General features: G+C 36.3%; 1 protein-coding gene across 1 annotated transcript in view; it reads left to right on the forward strand.

The window, feature by feature from the left end:
- The first annotated feature begins 540 nt into the window (after positions 1-540).
- The window catches only part of TDRD3 (tudor domain containing 3), a 140,941-nt gene continuing 122,203 nt past the window's right edge, over positions 541-19,278 (forward strand). The window contains exon 1 of the mRNA XM_019631701.1: positions 541-560. Coding sequence (XP_019487246.1) covers positions 556-560 — 5 coding nt within the window. The 5' untranslated portion in view covers positions 541-555. The remainder of the gene's footprint in view (positions 561-19,278) is intronic.

Below are 19,278 nucleotides of genomic sequence, written 5' to 3' on the forward strand. Positions count from 1 at the left end.
TGCATGATACTGAGGCAGAAAAGGAGCACATTGGTAAAGTAGAGAATGAGGGAAGAACTCATCAAACTACAGGGCTGGACTGAGCCTCCATGTACCTTAGTACTTAACCCTGTGACACCTGTGACACCCACTCAGTGGGTGTGAGTCTGTGTACACATGTCAGTGCTTCTCACATATTACAGATGTACAGCCGTTATAGTAGAGACAAATTGCTCCCCTCACCCCTCATCTGGTTGGGCACCTCATAGCTACCCAGCAAGGCTTCTTGCTGTGGCAGGCACTCTCTTTAGTATAGTGCTACTGAAGGTATGCTAGTTTTTATAACAATAGTCAGGCATAATGCAGAGAAATATGGAACCATATACAGTAATGTCCGTACTGAATTACATGTAATAAGTCTATATGCCTTTTATACACAAGGCACTGTGTTTTTTGTTGGGATGATGTACAAGACAGGCAGAATTTGAACGTGTTCCACATTGGTGTTTTCCTTTCAGGGTGTTGGTGAAAGCAGTGAACTCAGACTTGGGCGGTCTGGAGGGGTTCCCAGCACTAATGATGTAAGAAGCAGAGCATGGTGTGTATGCCACCTTACAACACGGTGCCTGGTCTCTGTCCCGGGAAAAGGCAAGGTGGATTCATGGACACACTCGTTCAGCACATCATCACTGAGCATCTGGTCGTGGCAGGAACTTGCTTTCTGATGCAGTCTTGTGGGGAGAAAGCCACTAATGACATAACTAAGCACATTGCATCTGTGGACTTTGCTAGAGAGGAGGAGGGATGGGTGTGCCAGAGCTCGTAGAAAGGGGGGTTTGCTGTCAGAGAATGCTCCCTGAGAGCCAGAGTTACGTCAAGTGGGAATTAGTAACCCACGGAAGAGGAAAGCAGCCTATGCAGGGGTCATGACAGCAGGGAGCTTGGTGGGTGCAAAGATCTGAAGGGCCAGGATGGCAGGAGGGCAAGACAGGCAGTGTAGTGAGACGGGGCTGAGAGGTACCCAGCTAAATCGTGTGGCTTGGGCCTTGATGACACGGTAACTTTGTTTTTATTCTGGAGGCGATAGAAATCCCTTGCAAAGTTTTATAGGGATGAGAGGGCTGAAGTCGGGATGACCATAGTTTTGAGGTAACCTTGCATTGAAGGAAGTGGGCCAGAGCTGGGCAGGAACAGATGGATGGCGTGGTTGCGATGGTTCCGATGGACAGCAGTAGGTAGAGTTCAGATGTCCAGGCGGTAAAATGGACCAGACTTCCTGATGCATTGGATATGGGAGTGAGGGAGAAAGACGAGCCCAGCGGTTGCATACCTGAACAGACTCGATAGGGACTCAGGAGGGGCCGCAGTTTTGAGGGGTAGGTCATGCACCCAAGTTGGACATTATTTGAGATTAATCATGTAAAACAAGATTCCAGCTAGGTGTTAGGAAACACTATTCTTGCACTTAGAAGAGAAGACTGGATTAGAAATATAAAATCAGAGCTATTGGAGTAAGCTGGTGATCGAAGCAGTGTGTGGCTGCGCTGTCCAGTTTGGTAGACATTAACCACGTGTGTCCGCGGAACCCTTGAAATGTGCTAGTCCAGATTCAGATGTACCGTAAATGTAAAATACACACTTAGCTTGGGAGACTTAGTACAAAAAGGGAATGTACGTATCCCGTTAATTTTTATATTGTTTACATATTGGACTGATGTTTTCAATATATTATATTAAAATATACTGTTAAATTAATTTCACCTGTTTCTCTTTTTTTAACATGAGGCTACTAGAAAATTGTAAATTACATATGTGGTTTGCATTATATTTCTGTTAGCACTGACTTTGAGTAAGAGGGAGCTAGTGTGCAAGCACTGAGAAATTTCAGCATTTTTAATAGAGAATTAGCCTTTACAGAGCTGCCAGAGAAGGGAAAAAGCATAGGAATGTGTTGTAAAAAATGCTGATTTTTCTAAAAGAGAAAATGGACATATTTTTAAGGGTTCTGTGACAAGATTATTTGATTAGGTCATATTAATTTGCTGACTTGCTGATATTAGAGATTCAGATTTTAAAACAATCTTTATAAATTTAGATACCTGTAGGTCCATTCTTTTAATTATTCTGAAGTTCCCCTAAGCACCTCTAAATATAAAATGCAGTAGCAGCTTTTCAGAAGACACTCTTTTGGGGATATTAAGTGAGGATGTTAAGAAAAAATATTTTTATTTTACTAAATTCCTAAGCAGAACCTTGAAAAGTTTGAAAATTAATAAAGGTGGATTTTGTAAAATATGAAACATTAAATATAAGTATTGATGGAAAAACTTGCTAAATAAAGCCAACATTTTATAATGGATTCTGGCATTGCTTCAGTTTAAGTTTCCTTTTAAGAGAGAAATAGAGGTGTACCTAAGTATCCAAAAAGTTGATAGGTAATCATGATAAAGTTAATGAAATAATTCTTCCTTTTGCCATAAATATATTCTAAGTTTGCATCCAGAGAAATAAATGACTATTTGGTTTTTCTAATTAGTTAAAATAGTTTGATTGACACCTTATTATTTTGTAAGCTCTTATAAAGCAAAGATCAATTGTTTTTATGTTTTCATAGTATTCCTAGTATTTAGCAGGGTGTGATGTACACAGTAGACACTTAAATGATTGTGGAATGAATGTTAGCGTCATCTTAATTAGTGTTAGTATCTTTCATTATATTGCTTTTGTATTCTCAAGGAACATGAAACTTGTTCAAATTTTTTTAGAGGAGAAATTTATTTCTGAAATGAAAGTTGTGAAATTAAAATGCAGTTTTATGAAAAAATTAATCTCTACAGAAATTTGGGAAATAACCTGTTATGTATAAAAGCTTTCTCTGCTTAGTGATATTCTAGCTGAATACAAACTCAAGTATATATTTGTATTTAGTTAGATGCAAATTTTGAAATATGTTGATTAAATTTTTTTGCTTGTGACAACTGTTTCTGTAGGGGCTTTGAAATGTTCTCTCTCAAAGCAATGTTAATAGAAGCTATTTTCAGTAGTTTGGTAAATTAATGAATTTATCCTAGGTCCTAATTATTTCTTTACACATTTGATATTTTATGAAATGCTACCATTTTTTTCTTTTTTGATATTTCAGAATTGCTTATGTCAGAGAGTCCCTGATTAGGAAGGCATTAAGATGAAGAGATTGTAATTCATTCTAGGGCCTTTGATGGGGCAGGAAAGTAGGCATGTAGGTGCTTTGCAGTCTAGCAATCTGACATAAGGTTCCAGTCCACTGGGGTGTTTGTTACCTAAGGACCCTGCCAAGCACAGGTTGCTCTTTTGTTAACTTTCAATTATAGACACCAAAACAGACCATGTGGATGTTACTAATTAGGACACAAACCACGTGAAATAGGCTCCTTCTCTGCCTTTCCTCAGTTCACCATGCTCAGAATGGCAGGTACTAGGGACTCTTTGTGCCTGAGCTGAGAGCCTGAGATGGTATGTGGGCTTCTACTCCTAGGGGTTTGCCATGAGCTTTTGTCTAGGCTCCCTGCTGAGTTATACTGATATTTCTCCAGGGTTGTGTTGATCTGCCTTCTTTCTTCAGTTGTGCTTCTTGAAGAGGGTTGGGTAAGGTTAGCACCCAGGACCCAACAGAATCTTCTTTGGTTGCTACGTTTTGAAGTTTTACAGAATCAGGATGTATTTTTTCTTATTTTATTGATGCTGATAAATTTTTTAACTGCTTTTTCTGGTTGCAGTTATTTGCTTTGTTTTTATTGTTTTTTTATTGTTCATTTAATTAGTTACATATTCATGAGAAATATGTATAAGCGTGTATTAATTAGGAGTGTCTTTGATAATTAAAAATTGATAAATAATGAAAATATTATATATACATATATTATCAACAAATTTTTCACTCAGTGATACTGTTCAAATTATGGTAAAGGTGCATGAATTAGTATGAATGAATGAGGCACTATTTTTTTTTAGCCCTTCATACTTTTTGATACAATGTACTTGTTAATATTATTCTTTTTAAAAATTATATTATTTTTAGTGATAATCTTATGTCTGTAAAGGACTTTTCAGCTTGCAAAGCCCTCCTTTCCTAGTTATATGTTATTCCATTATAAGTTGTAGTATGTATGAATTTATCATATTTACTTATAAAAGAGGATTGCAAACCTTGGTTTAATTATATTGGTGATACCATGTACGGCATATCAAAGAACGGTCATGTTTGTCATGAGATAATCACTGTTTTATGTATTTTGTAACATACTTTTATTTATGAACGAATATGAACTCATATTAGTTTTATTGTTGTTATGAGACTTATTTGGGCCATTATCAGATTGGCTAACATGGTTTGCATTATTCCTGCCTCAGCATGTTTTCATGGAAAATAAAATTGAATTGGACTGTTGGTGGTCCTATAAAATGTTTTACCTTATCACAGTAATTTTGATGTGTAAATTGAATTGTTTATAGTTATTGGTAATGCTTTAATGCTTTCTGCAAAAGTACATTTTAAAAATGTATGATTGTAGATTTCTGTGTGTTTAAGACATGTACTTTAAAAGTGGAAAAATAGACCAATATTTGACTGAAAGCGGCTGTTATATTCCGCACGCTTGTTTGTTGCTGTCCTGATCGGCCTGGTGTCGCCCTGCAACTCCGATTTTCCCCCTAAGCACCTAGTATGTATTACCTAACAGGTGAGCGGGAAGCCTGGGAAAGTGCTGCCAAAAACCAGACTTGCAAGCTTGAATCAGTTTGCGTTTGAAACTGATATTAATAAGTAATGTGATTTTGAATAGTTAACATTTTATATTAGAATTATTAGTTAATTAGAACTGATTAATTAGAATTACATTCCCAAACTGGATTATCCTGAAGGATAACTGCAAAAAAGAAAATAGTTACAAAGACACCACTATGCATGCTTGATCTTCAGTTAGATTTGTACCTGCTTCCTGAGAAGCAGTATGGTTGGCGGTTAAAGGCATGGGCTCTAAAGTCTAGCTCTCAGCCAGGTTCACTCCTGGTTCTGTTGCTGTTCAGCTATGTCCTTGAGCCCGTTAATTAACTGCTTGTTGCCTCTGTTTGCTTGTCTGTTAAATGGTGCCAATTGTAATGCCTAGCCCATATTATAATTATGAGGATTAATGAGTTAATACCCACAAAGTGCTTAGAACACTGCTTGTCATATGCTGAGCACCCACTACAGATTCACAGTGCTTCATGTGCTTTGCAAATATGTGGATTTCAGATGTGTCACTTTTGGAAAAAGTTGATGTCCTTACTCTATTTTAGAATACCTTATGTAGTCTCTAAAAGGATTACTTTGATAAAGACAAAATTTTTATGTTGTGTGGATTTTGAATCGTGTAATAAAGTATATCTTATCATTTGGTAATCTTATTAGCATCTCAAGTTCAAGATAAAATGGTACAGATAAAATATTTCGTATAATATTATTTCACTTAATGGAAAGACTAGAAAGACATTTGAAAAAGGAAAGTGTCACTATTCAGTTTCTTACTGTGAATGCTAATTTAGTAAGCCTCAGACGCAGAAAGCAGGTAATTTCACATATTTGTTGAAATGTTGCATTGTTATTAAGTATTTGCTTTTTATTTTTGTAAATAAGGATTTTACTTGAGTAGTGTATGTCCTCCTCAAAAATTAAATGTTTGAAGCCAGTTATGTAACATCTAGATTTTGAAGACAGAAAGATTATATAGCTTTACCTTAAGTAAGGAGTTGGCAAACTGTGGCCCATGGGTCAAATCTGGCTTGCTCCTTGTTTTTGTAAATAAAGTTTTATTGGAACACAGCCAGACCATGCTTTTGTGCTATGGGGCAGAGTTTAGTAGTTGTGACAGAGATCCTGGAATAATTTTTACTATGTGTAATGGTAAATTTTTACCATTACAGGAAGAGTTTCCGATTTCTGCCTGAAGGAATTAGTGAAATAGATTTGTTATTTCATTATTACTTAGAAAACACTGAGGTTGGAACAAGTAACACAAACTGCTTGTCCAGCATTTGTCAAAAATAACTTTCTAAAACAATTCTTGTTCTTATCTGTATTCATAATGACTGCTATGAATGGAGCTACCTCACAGGTTCATAAACCCTAACGATTTGATAGGAATGTGCCAGTCCTTGCGGTGGGGCTTCCTGTCAAATACAGAATTGCCAGGTGTTTTTGAAATGGTCTGCTGATTTTAATAGAACTTTCCCATTATGTCCTGGGGCAGATAGAAATCCTTCATTGGTTTCAATTGAGAATTTCTATCACACCTGAACAACTTTTGAATTTTATAGAAAACTTAGACCACAGAGAGTTTTGATCAAATCTCTACTGCTTAAGGGATGAAGCAGAGTGGATGAGAGGTTGAAAAACCTGTTAAAACATATCAATCCTGAGTAAAATTAGAAGTTTGTCTCTAAATAACAAAAGACATTTGGTAGCCAATCATATTTTAATTAACCCAATTTACCTGTAACAAGCTTCTTATTTTAGATTAGAAATTGAATTTATGAGAAAAATAACTTCATGCCTCAATTTGACAGAGGTTGATGAAGCTTCCTAACAGTGTTCAGGGGACTAGGCTTAAAGGGTCTAATAGAATCCAATTTTCAATATTAGTTACCATACTCATTCATATTTTTCCTTCTTGGATATGTGTGCTCAGACTTATAGAATTACCAGTCCTACCGTGTGGAGATTCATATTCCCTGGGATCCAGTGCACAGTCTCCACTTTTGACATTATTCTATTTGTAGAAATGGCATTACTATTTCATCAGAGCTTTTACACTTCATCTAACCACTTTGGTGCACTTGGGCTCTAGCTAACATGGTGATAACGAGCAAACATGCCCTTTAACAAATATAACCAATAATAGGCAAATGCCATTATTGAGAAAACCATGCCCTGAATTTTAGCTAAATTAAACAGATCAATGCACACACTTAAAGAATATAATAAATTTGAAGAATACATTAATTTTTCTGTAAAAGTCATGATTACCTTTACATATCATAATGTGAGATGTATGCAAATAAACCTGCTTTCTTTTCTCAAATGGCCAAACTTTGTATGGATGACTTGACCCCCTCCCCTCCATGATAAGATCAAATTTGACTCCATTCCCCTCCATGAAAAGATCAAATTTGCTGAATTTACAAAGCTCATTCTGGTTTTTATTTCAAGGATGGGTTAAGAGATTAATACTTTGGCAGGGACACTTTAAAGAAAAACATGCTTTTTTTTTTAAGGGAAATTAAAGAAATGGAGAACTCTGTCTTTCTCTTAGTGTCTTTGACTTGTTTCCTCTCTCCCCTCCCCCCAATTTAAAAATAAAATCAGTTATTACTATTGTATCTCTTAGCGTTACTGCTGGTGGTTTCTGGATGTCCTTTGCTTAAGAGTTCATAAGTTTGTAGGATGTCTCAAAAATTGTGCTTTGTAAGTTGATAAAATAAATAGTGACTTAAGATTTAACATGGTGTGATACCAAATCGTAGCAAAATTGACCTACTTCATTTCACGGATGCCCTTCAATAAAGAAGGTGTTTCTAAATGTAAGGATTTGTAAAGCAAGACGAGCAAGTCCTCAGCTATTAGATCTAGATTTCTGAAGAGTGGCAGGGGCATTATGTTTCTTTTCTTTTTTTTTTTTTTTTAAAGTGTCCATTTATTTTTTTTTTAAGATTTTTATTGGGGAATTGGGGGGATGGGAACAGTGCTGGGGAATTGGGGGGAAGGGGAACAGACAAGTTGCTGTCCTTTTTTGTTCTTCAGTCTAGTTGTGGAGGACGTTGCTTCACTGGCCCAAGTTGGCACCATCATTGCGCTCTTCCCGGGCGAGGCAGATCAGTCGCCGGCTTCTGGACGGCCGCTCACTGCGGCTGCTGGCCGCTCACGCTGGCTGCTGGCTACACACGGTAGCCCATGGCAACCCACTGCCACAGGGGCTGCAGCCTACGCCGTCGCCGGCGACTCACGGCAGCCCAGCTCCAGGTTGAGCTGTTGTTCAGCATCTTAGCTGCAGAGGGCAGTGTCACTGGCCCTCATATGTGGGATCCGAACCGGGGCCCTCTGGCATCCCAAGCCAGTTCTTAACCATCGCGCCACTAGGCCGGCCCCCGTTATGTTTTTTTTTAACTAAATGCATTTGAGAACATATTGACAGAAAGCAGTGATTACTGTCAGATGGGAATACTTGCTCTCAGCTTTCCAAAGATCGAGCTGATATGATCAACTGATTCCATTCTCATTTTAGTGTTATTTCTAGGTCAGTATGTGAACGAAGCTCTATTTGAAACATTTGTTTAATCAGATGTTTATTAAGGAAGACATTTTTCACCAAGGTCTGAGTTTTCTTTTTAAGAAAATTTTGTTTCTTTTTGGGTATTTTTCTTTGGTTTGAAAGGTGCAGTTTTAATGTTGAGCGCATGTATGATTGTGTTTATGTGTAGAACTCTTACACCAGTCTTTATATTTTCCACCTCCTCGCCTAACCCTATCATCCCCGCTACTGTCCGCTGGAGTCTGGCTTGTGTTTCTTCTACGCTACGACATGTTTTTGCCAAAGTTATTGTACCAGTGGCCTCCCAGCAAGGCACTTTTCAGGCCTTTCCATGACCTCTTTGCGATATTAGAAGGTATTGGTTAACCTACTTCTTGAAATCCACTATTCCTTGTCTCCCCAAATACTGCAAAATTCGTGTCCTCTTCATCTCTTTCTGATGATCCATTTTTTGTCTTTAATGGTATTCTTATCCCACCCTTCCCTGCCCTTTCTTACCTTTCCTATTGGTACTACCAAATTTCTGGTTTTGTTCCACTTTCTCATTCTTACTTTAACTGATCAGTCTCATTTGGATTCATTTCTATATGCTGATGACTCCTAAATCTGCCTGGGTCTGTAATTCAAAATGCAGCCTTGTAGATGAAACACTGGCTGCACAATCTGAACTCTCACAGAGGCGCCTCAGACTTCCCGTTCTTCTAGCTGTGCTGCTCTTCCCAGTCGCCAGGACCCTTCTCACTGTACTCTGTCTTGGTTGGTGCTGTACTCATCTCACTAGTCACATGAGAGTCATTTTTTGACTCTTACCATTCTCTTACATTTAAATAAAGAATCAGTCCTGTCAGTTTTTCCTTGTAAATATCTTTCCACTTCAGGCCTTCTTGCTCGAGAGCACATTAGTAGCCTCTTGATTGGTCTTCTGGCTGCCTCTCTCACGCCTGTCTTTTCTGTGGCTGTTAGAATGAGTTATCTGAAATGGCTATCTGACCTTTGGATCTCTTGTCACCTAAGGATGAAGTCTGTGTTCCTCACAGAGGTTTGTTTTGTGTGGCCTTTTTTAAACTCTCTGCCTCCGTTCTTGTTCTCCCTCCCTGCACTTTATGCCCTAATAACGCCAGCCTACTGTGGGGTGTCACGTATACGGTGTAGTATGCCTTGCATTGTGCCATTTCTCACTTTGCTCTTTCTGCCTGTAATGATTTTCTCCATTTGTTAGTTATTTCTTGCCTATCATTTTAAAACATAGCCGTCACTTGTTACAGGAAGTCTTTTCTGGTGGGAAATAGGTGTCCTTCCTGTGAGCTCCTATCACATTCGATGTCTAGCTCACTATGCTACAATTCTTTATGTCTCTCCCCTCAAGTCAACAAAGCTTTACTGGAACCAAACATGTTTGAGGTCAATGACCATGTTCTTTCATCTTTGAATTCCCAAGACTAGCACTATGTTGTTAGTGGAGTAGGAACTCAAATGTTTATTGAAAAAATAAAGTGATTGGACTTTTCTTTTTAAATTGTGGCATAATTAACATATATTAAAATGTGCAGCTCTAGGGGCCGGCAGAGTGGCTCAGTTGGTTAAGAGCTCGCTCAGGAGTTTGAGCTCTGAGCAACAGCGGTTCACATCCCGGCCCAAGCTGAGCTGCTGCTGAGCTGCCAATGGCTCAGCTAAAAAAAAAAAAAAAAATGGGACACCAGCTCTGAGCAGCAGGACCCCGGTTCAGATCCCACATTTACATAAATGCCATCCAAGCAAGACAGAAAATATTCCTGTCACCCTAGAACATTTTCGCATGCTCTGTCCCTTCCACTGGTGCATTGCCCCCAGGTCACCTTTTTCTGACATCTGTCATCAAGAATTAATTTTTCCTGTAACTGGATATTATGAAAATGAAATCATTTTTGTCTTACTTCTTAGAAGCTTAACATGTTTTTGAGATTCCCTTGTGTTCTTGCCTGTAACAGTAGTTTATTTGTTTTTATTGTTGAGTAGCATTACATGTTTGCGTATATGCTGTAATTTGTTTAGTCATATTTTGGGGGGAGACATTTTTTTTTCCTAGTTTCTGATTGTTAGGATAAAGTTCATGAACATTCTTGTACAAGTATTTTAGTGGACATATGTTTTCATTTCTCTGGGAAAAATATCTAGGAGTGGAATTGGTGGACTATTGGGCAGATTTATGTTTCACTTTACAAGAAATAGCCAAATCTTCCAAAGTGGCTGCAACATTTTTTACTTTAACAATGTGTGAGAGATCTCAGTTCTCCAGTGCCTCAGCAGTATTCAGTGTTTTCAGGCTTCCTGATTTTAGCCATTTAGCTGGTATGAAATACTATCTCATCATGGTTTTAATTTGCATTTTCTAGATGTCTAAAGGTGTTGAGCACCCTTTCATGGGCTCATTTGCCATTTGTATATATTCTTTTATGAAGTATCTATTTGAATCTTTTACACATTTAAAATATTGAGTTATTGGACTTTTAAATGTTGATTTGTAGGAGTTGTTTATGTTCTTGATACAAGTCTTTTGACAGATACATATGCTGTGGATATTTTTTTCCATCTGTGGTTTTTTGATTTATTATTGGCATCTTTTGGCATTAGAAGTGTTTACTTTTAGAGAAGACCAATTTTACTTGTTTTTTCTTTTATGATGAATGCATTTTGTGTTCTGTCCAAGAATCACTGCCTACCTCAAGTTTGTGAAAACCCTCTTTTATGATTGCTTCCAGAAGCTTTAGGATGATATTTAAGTATCTGACCAAATTAATTTTGGTGTGTGGAGTAGGAAAGAGGCTGAGTTTTATTTATTTATTTTTATATGTGCATAGATACTCGTTTGCTCCAGTAGCATTTGTTAAAGAGTTTTCTCTCCTTGTTGGATTGACTTGGCATTTTTGTCGAAGGTCTGTTGAGCATACTCTGTGGATCTATATTTAGACACTATTCTGTTTTATTGTTCTATTTGATGGTCCTCATGCCAATTTCACACTGTTTTGATTAATAAAGCTTTAAAGTAGTACTGATTAACATCAGTACTAGTAAGTCCCCATCTTTTCTTTAAATTTAATTAGCCTATTTTTGCCTATTTGCATTTACATATGAATTTTAGAATCAGCTTATCTATTTATTGAACAAAGCCTGCTGAGAAATCCGATAGATACAAAATGGTGGTAGTGTAGCAAACAATCTCCCAAAGTCTCCTCCTTAAACTAATGGGTTGTTGGAAAAGTCATGACGTATTTTTTCTATGTTTTTCGTTGCAAAACTGCGTCATGACTTTTCCGACAACCCAATATATAGATAACTACATCTATGAAAATTCTGTGTAAAAACCACACTCAACATTATAGGAAGATCGAGAATGCTGAAACTATCAAAAAGCTGTCAGTAAAAATTAACAAATACCAGCACCGTGGCTCCGCGCACTCCCTCCCCAACCTTGTTCTACTGTGGGGCTTTGGTGATTTCAGGCAGACCTTGAAAAACTAGGGAAAGCGGAGGAGATAGGGAAATGAAGTGGCTGGAGGGTGAAAAGAATGACCACCAGAGAGATGAAATCTTCCGGAAGTCTGAAAATTCTAAAGTAACTTGGCATATCAGGAAGGTATTTAAAAGTGTGCATTATCTTAAAGGGACAGTTTCCAAATAAAGGGTCATGATGCAACTTAGAGATAGATGCCATGTAAAGGAACAGGAGTGTGATGTAAAGGGACTCCATTTAAAAGACTAAGACTGATTTCAATGAGTAGGCATTATTTAAGGAATGATCTTTTAAATGCGTTGCTTCTAGAAGAGAAAAAAAGCCAAAAGGAAGGAAAACATTTTCTTTTGCAATTGGGTAGCTAAGAGGAAAAGAAGAAAAGAGGAAAAGTTAGGATCTTACAAGACTGTAGAACCACAAAATTGGAGGATTCACCTCCTTCCACACACAGACCTCCTAAGGGAACAGACCAACCAGTCACTTCTTTACAGTACCTGGCATTGATGGGAAAGGGTTACATTAGACTAGACATGTGGTAAAACAGCTCAATAACACAAAAATGAAAACCAAAAAGAGAACGGTTTCTAAATCAGAAAACAGATTTGTATGCAAATAAACTGAGGAAAATTCCCCTCAAAAAAAACTCATGAAATGTCAGAAACCTACAAATTTGTGCTTCAAACAGAATTAAGTTTACTCCAAAAAGCATTTGAGAGAATGAAAAATTAATTGAGTCAGAAATTTAAACACTGAAAAGAGAAATGGGCAATAAACAGGGAGAAATTAAAAAAAAAAGTTGATGCAGTTCAGAAAAGAAATGAAAAGAAAATGTCAAAATTATCTCAGAAATGAAGACTAAACTACAAGGTACCCAAGGGAAAATAAACTAAAATGAAAATTTAATAAAGAACATTGAAGGAAGGCAGGAAAATAACCATGAGAATTAAAAATGGCGTAAAGAAGAAAGAAATGTCAGGGAAGAAAGCAGTGGAAATGGAAGACACAGTAAAGGATGAATAATATTGGTTTTATTGGAATCTCTGAAGAAGAAAAACAAAACAATTGAAAAGAGCTAATATTTAAAACTGTAATAAAACAGAACGACTTCTCAGATAGAAAAGGACCTGAATCAACACTTTGAAAGTATACCAAATACTTGGAAGAATTAATCCACAATTAACTCCAAGACATATCCTAGAAAAATTAATTTAATAGATAAGATCCTTAAGGCCTCCTTGCAAAATAATCAAACAATTTAGAAAGGCAAAATAATTACATGATCATCAGAGTTTGCAAAACCAACATGGAAAGCAAGGAAAAGTGGATACGCATTTTTTTAAAAGTCATTGAAAACACGAATTCAGAATTTGAGTTCCAGAGAAGCTGTCATTTAAATATTAAGGCTACATAAAAATAGTTTTCAACATGCAAAAACTTAGGGAATTTGTACCACTCAGTCATTCTTGAGAAATCTAGAAGATGAACTTCATCCAACTAAATGATTGGGAAAACTTCAACAAAAGGATGGATGGTGAACATTTAAAAGTATGTAAATATACATATAACATTAAAACAAAGAAGTGGATGAGGATGGGATACTAATGTAAAAATACTAAGGTAAAAATTATGTATGTGAAAACATTAGACATAATGCATCTAGAATACAGGAGCAAGGGGAAAGAGAAAGGAAATAGGCAGTAGGTATTAAAGAAGACCAAAGCACCTGATAAAGCAGTGATTAAAAAGTTAAGTGAGGAAATGGGACTCAAGGGCATTTAAAAAGATTAAAGTACAAAGGCACCACTAAAACAAAAAGACAGACCTTTATAAAAAACAACAAAAAAGTGGTTTTTTAACAAAATAGCAAAGAATACACTTTTTGTGGACAAAGAAACATGATAAAACGTCAAAATCAACGTATGCTAAATCATTTTCCCCATCTTCTCATTTAGTGGTTATGTCCTTTAAAATCATTTTCAAATTATGTTTCTTCTAACTTTCCTCATACAGGGTGTGATTGAAAAATATGGTGAATGTTTAAATTAAAAATAAATTTGTTACAGTAAAATACACAGTGCCATTAATCCCCCTCAAAATACTCCCCTTCGCTTTGAACACACTTATCCTATCATTCTTGCCACTTTCTGAAGCAGCTCTGGATGTCCTCTTTCATGAGTGTCTTTATTTCCATCCCCATCATGACAATGCTTCGTGTAACACATTGCTTCTGGTATGACAATTTCTATCCAATAAAAACATTACAGGTGTGTCCTCATCCATTTTATTCACCGGATCTGGCACAGTGTGACTTCTGACTCTTCCCCAAAGTTAAAATGACCATGAAAGGTAAATGTTTTGAATCAATTCAGGACATTGAAGCAGCGACAACAGCACAACTAAAGACACTCACAAAAGAGGACTTCCAGAATTGCTGCAGAAAATGGCAAGAATGATGGAATAAGTGTGTTCTAAGCAAGGGGGAGTATTTTGAGGGTTATTAATTACAATGTGTCCTTTACTGTGATACATTCTTTTAAATTTAAATATTCATTGTAGTTTTTTATCACACTTCATATGTACCACATTGGGTAACTGCCTAGTCTGATTTTAATCTCTCCTTTCATTATTTATTTTCTGTTTATGCCAGTTTTTTCTTAGTGCCTCCTTTAATATTTTCTATTTGGTGTATCATTTTTGGTTTATTTTTTAGTATAGTCAGCTCTCAATATCTGTGGGTTGCAGATCAGCAGATTCAGTCAGCCCAGGGATCAAAAATTTCTAGGTTGTTTGAATCCTTGGATGTGATATACCCATGGACACAGAAGGCAGACTAATGACTTGAGCATCCTTGGATTTTAATATTCTTGGGGAAGGGGGACTTCCTGGAACCAATTCTGCTCGGATACCGAGGGATGATTGTAAATTGTTTTGTCTCTTATATTGACTTTCAGTTATACCTCTTAGTGTCTTTTCTTTTAGTGGCTACCCTTCTGGAGATTACAACATGGGTCCTTAAGTTATCACAGTCTACCTTCAAATAATACTTCATGAGCAATGTAAGAATTTTACAACAATATAATTTTATTTATCCATGCCTGCCCATTGTACTGACATTTTTACACACACACACACACACACACACACACACACACACACACACACACACACACCCAGAGGTGCCACAAAAACGTACACAATTTTTAAGCGATGTTAACACTTTGGTCAACATTTTTCAAACAGTAGTTCACCATAATTAGAAGTGCCTGGATGCAGATGGTAACCACTTTGAGCACCTTTTGTAATTGCGGAAGTCAAACTTGACTTGTATTCATCTTTTGTTATCGGTATATATTAATACAGTTTTTTCCTTTCTTAAAATGTGTATACATTTGTTTGGCAACCTCTGTATATTATATATATATATATATATATATATATATATATATATATATANTACACACACACACACACACACACACATATATACTTCACAAAATTTTTATTTCACTTTAAGGAAATTTACATATAAATGTAAAAGTAGTTTAAAAAGGTTTTCTTTGCATTTTTTTCCCTATATATTTACCATTTCAAATGCTTCTATTTCTTTCCTGTGGTTTCATCTTTTATCATTTTACTTAAGACTGATAGCTCCTTTTATCATTTCTTGTATTGTGTGTCTACTAATGGTGAATTCTCTCACCTTTTATCTAGGAATCTCTTTATTTAATTTTCCATTTTGAAGCATATTTTCTCTGGATATAGATTTATAGGTTGACGATTTCCTCTTTCAGTGCTTCAAAGATGTTTTATTTCCTTCTGGAATGAACTGTTTTTGAAGAGAAGTTAGTGGAAATTCTTATAGTTTTTCTCAGTATATAATGTGTCTTTATTCCCTCACTGGCATTAAAATTTGTTCTTTATTATTTTTTCCCCAGCAATTTGACTGTGATGTGCCTTGCTGTGGTTTTCTTTGTATTTATTCAGTATTGAGTTTGTTGGGCTTTTGTATCTTTAGTTTGGTATCTTTCATCAATTTTGGAAATTATGCAGGCATTATCTTTTCATATGTTTTTTTTGCCTCATTCTCATTTCTTTCTACACCTTGTTATCTTGGATTTTCCATTCTGTTAATTTTCTTTTTTTTTTATTTCGTTTTTATTTTTTATTTTTATTTAGCTAGTTCTACTTTACCTATGTTCAAGTTCACTAATTCTTTCCACTTTTCTGTTATGTCTCTGTAACGCCTATCTATATAATTCTTTATTTCTGACCTTCTAGTTTTCATTTTTAACATTTATATTTTTTATATCCTTTGAAATTCCTCATCTCTTCCGGTTTACTGTCCAATTCTTCCATGAGTTTTTTTTTATACTATACTTAGTTTCAAATATTTGCTTTATGGTATGCCATATGATTTTTGATTGCATGCTATGCTTTTTATATAAAAGAGCTGTAGAGAATGAAAAAAAACAACAATATTCATTTCCATGCCCTTCTTATGGGTCAGGGGTTGTGGGATTTGGTGGGGAGAGCTGAGTTAATCAGACTTGTGTTTATTGTGGCTTTTTTGCCGTTTTAGTTTGAGTTAGGTCACCACTAGTTCAGGTGCTTTGTGGATGGGGATCATAACTTGCTCTTCAACAGGATCTGGGATCTGAGCACTGGTATATTCCAGAGACCTGCTCCTGCTACACAGCTAAGTTGCCAGCTTTGAAACTTGGGAAGATCTGTTTTTCCTTGTTTTACTGCCTAACTCTCAGATTCATGAATCACAGTCGGCTTTCCATGCCTCTTTTAACCCTGTTGCCTGGGGTTCAGCTCTCCCACCTCATTCCCTGTAGTTGAAAGCTTTGAGTGTCTGGAGATGCAGGAGTGAGTGAGGAAGGTGAGGGGAGATGAGAACTTTCTTCTCACCTGCCCTGCCTGTGGTCATTTGTAGCTGAAAACCTAATGTGTTCAGAGAGTACTTCTCAGATTCCCTGCTCTGGACTCAGCCTTCTGCAGCTAAAAGCCCGGTGGGCCTTTGATGAACTCTCTTTTTTCCTTGCCCCTCGAGCCCAGCTTTTGGCATACAACACCTGAGCACTTGGTGAAGACCTGTATAAGAGCTGGCAAGCAGATGCAAACTTGCTTGTGCCTGGAAGTCCTTGGGGTTCCACTCTGTGGAGCCAGACTACATGGGACTCTAAAGTTTCTTTTAAGTCTGGCTGATGTCTCCTTACTCAAAGTATGTTTAATTCCTCGTCCTTCAGCAGGGATGGGACAACTGTGGGTCCCTTCTCTTCTATGAAGGACTCGTCACTTTCTAGAGTTTAGTTGATATGAATTTCTTTAGGTCCTCAACTCTGATGGATTTAAAAACCTATGAATTTGTAGTTATCCAGTTAGTTTTGATGGGTTGGTTAAGAATGATGGTCTGCTGCTGCTTTTCAGAACTCCAGGTTTTTTTCTTTTATTTTTTTAATTAAACTTATTGGGGTGACATTGGTTAGTAAAATTACATAGGTTTCAAGAGTACAATTCTATAATACATTATCTATATATTGCATTGTGTGCTCACCACCCAGAGTCAACTCTTTCCATCACCATATATTTGACCCCAGTTACTTTCGTCTACCATCCCTCCTCCCCCCTTACCCTCTGGTATCTGGTAAACTATTGTCTGTGTCTATGAGTTTTTGTTTGTTTGTCTTGTTCATTTGTGGCTTTCAGTTTTATATTGCACTTATGCATGAAATCATATGGTTCTCAACTTTTTCTGTCTGATTTATTTCATTTAGCATAATCTCAAGATCTATCCATGTTGTCTTCTTGATATGTCTAACTTTATAGAACTTTCTTCTTAGTGAGAAAAATATGAAATTAATAATTAATTAATCATCCTTCTCAATTTCTAAAATCATCCTTACAACTTGATTTTTTTAAAATTAGCCTACAATTTCCTTAAATATTATAAGTTTTGGACACTTGAGGTAGAATATTGACTGTATCCACTGTGAATTTAAAAATAACAAAAGATAGCTATTGTCCTTGAATATCACTGAGCCAAAAAAAGGTTCTTTTGAATGCATCTCTATAATCATGTTGTGGAGCTTCTAAATGGGAAAGTATGTGGTCATGTAGTCTAACTCGTTTATTTTACCCATGGGGCAATATTGTTATATTCTAGCTCGCCATAATGAGGTTGGGTGTACTTCCTTGATATCTGTCATTGCACTTTCGTTTGTCATTTACCACAGTGTTTTTAGGCTTTAGATTTTCACTTTGTAATTTTTAGCCTGAGGTGGTTATCTTAGTTTTTCAGACTTTAATTATAATTTTAAAATCTTTAGAAAGATTATTTCTTTGGGGTGCTAATTGTTTGTGTTTGTTTCTCCTCTAAGTTAAGTGGATTTAATGTGTTACATTGACATTAAAACTGTTAATAATATTGTGAATGTAGTGGGTTATTTAATTACAGCCTAGATTAGTAGTCATGAATAATGTTTCCCTTTAAATTGTTTTATGTAGCAGAATATACTTTTTTTTGTAGCAGTTGGACTTTGATATTAATTTTTAAGGTATGGGATTCCAATGCAAATAATTTTAATTTCTTTTAGTTTTAAAAATAAGCTAACCTTCATTCCACATGTGTAACATGTAGTTAGGAATGAGTGACCACTTGTTTAGTCAGATAAAAATAAAAATATAAAGTGCAGTCTTCCAGGAATAGGTGCCAGTCAAGTTTTGTTTGATATTTTTCTAAATGATGGCAGTGTAGAAGAGAGCAGAAAGACTTTTAGGCTGCCAGAGGTACCAAGTTTTTCTAACTGTTAAAGATGCTAAATTCATGAGATTAAAAGATATAGGAGGGTTTTTCAAGGAACACATATTTGCAATTAGATGCTAAATTTTATTAAATGTAATACAAAATAAATATTTTATGTATTTATTTCAATAAAATTAGACCTACTAAGTGTTTTTTCTTCACTCTTTCCTAAGAAATGTTGACCCAGGTACAAGTGGCCTTAGATAACTGGAGTCTCCTATATGTTTTCAAAAGAACATTGCAGCACTGCATGGCTTTTTTCTTCTATGTGCCACAGTTAGAGTTTAGGATTTTTAAATTACCTTCCAGTTGCCTTGTGCCTTCAGTTAACTCTGCTTTATTCCTTCTGCCTTGAATCATTTATGGTATGAAGTGGGGTATGATTACTGGGTCAGAAACCGAGAGCTCTGTTGCTCCTAAGGCAGGTTAAGAGCATCGTGTTCAGCACTTCTGTAACCACGCGTTTACCAAGTCTGCTATTTCTCTCAGGTACCGTTCCACTGTTTGCTAACTGTATAACTTTGGGCACATTAATCAATCTGAACTTTCTTTTTTTTTTTAAAGATTTTTATTGGGTAATTGGGGGGATGGGAACAGTGCTGGGGAATTGGGGGAAGGGGAACAGACAAGTTGCTGTCGTTTTTGTTCTTCAATCTAGTTGTGGAGGACGCTGCTTC

Source organism: Hipposideros armiger, unplaced genomic scaffold (assembly GCF_001890085.2).
Source record: "Hipposideros armiger isolate ML-2016 unplaced genomic scaffold, ASM189008v1 scaffold_1039, whole genome shotgun sequence".
NCBI classification, from domain to species: Eukaryota; Metazoa; Chordata; class Mammalia; order Chiroptera; family Hipposideridae; genus Hipposideros; species Hipposideros armiger.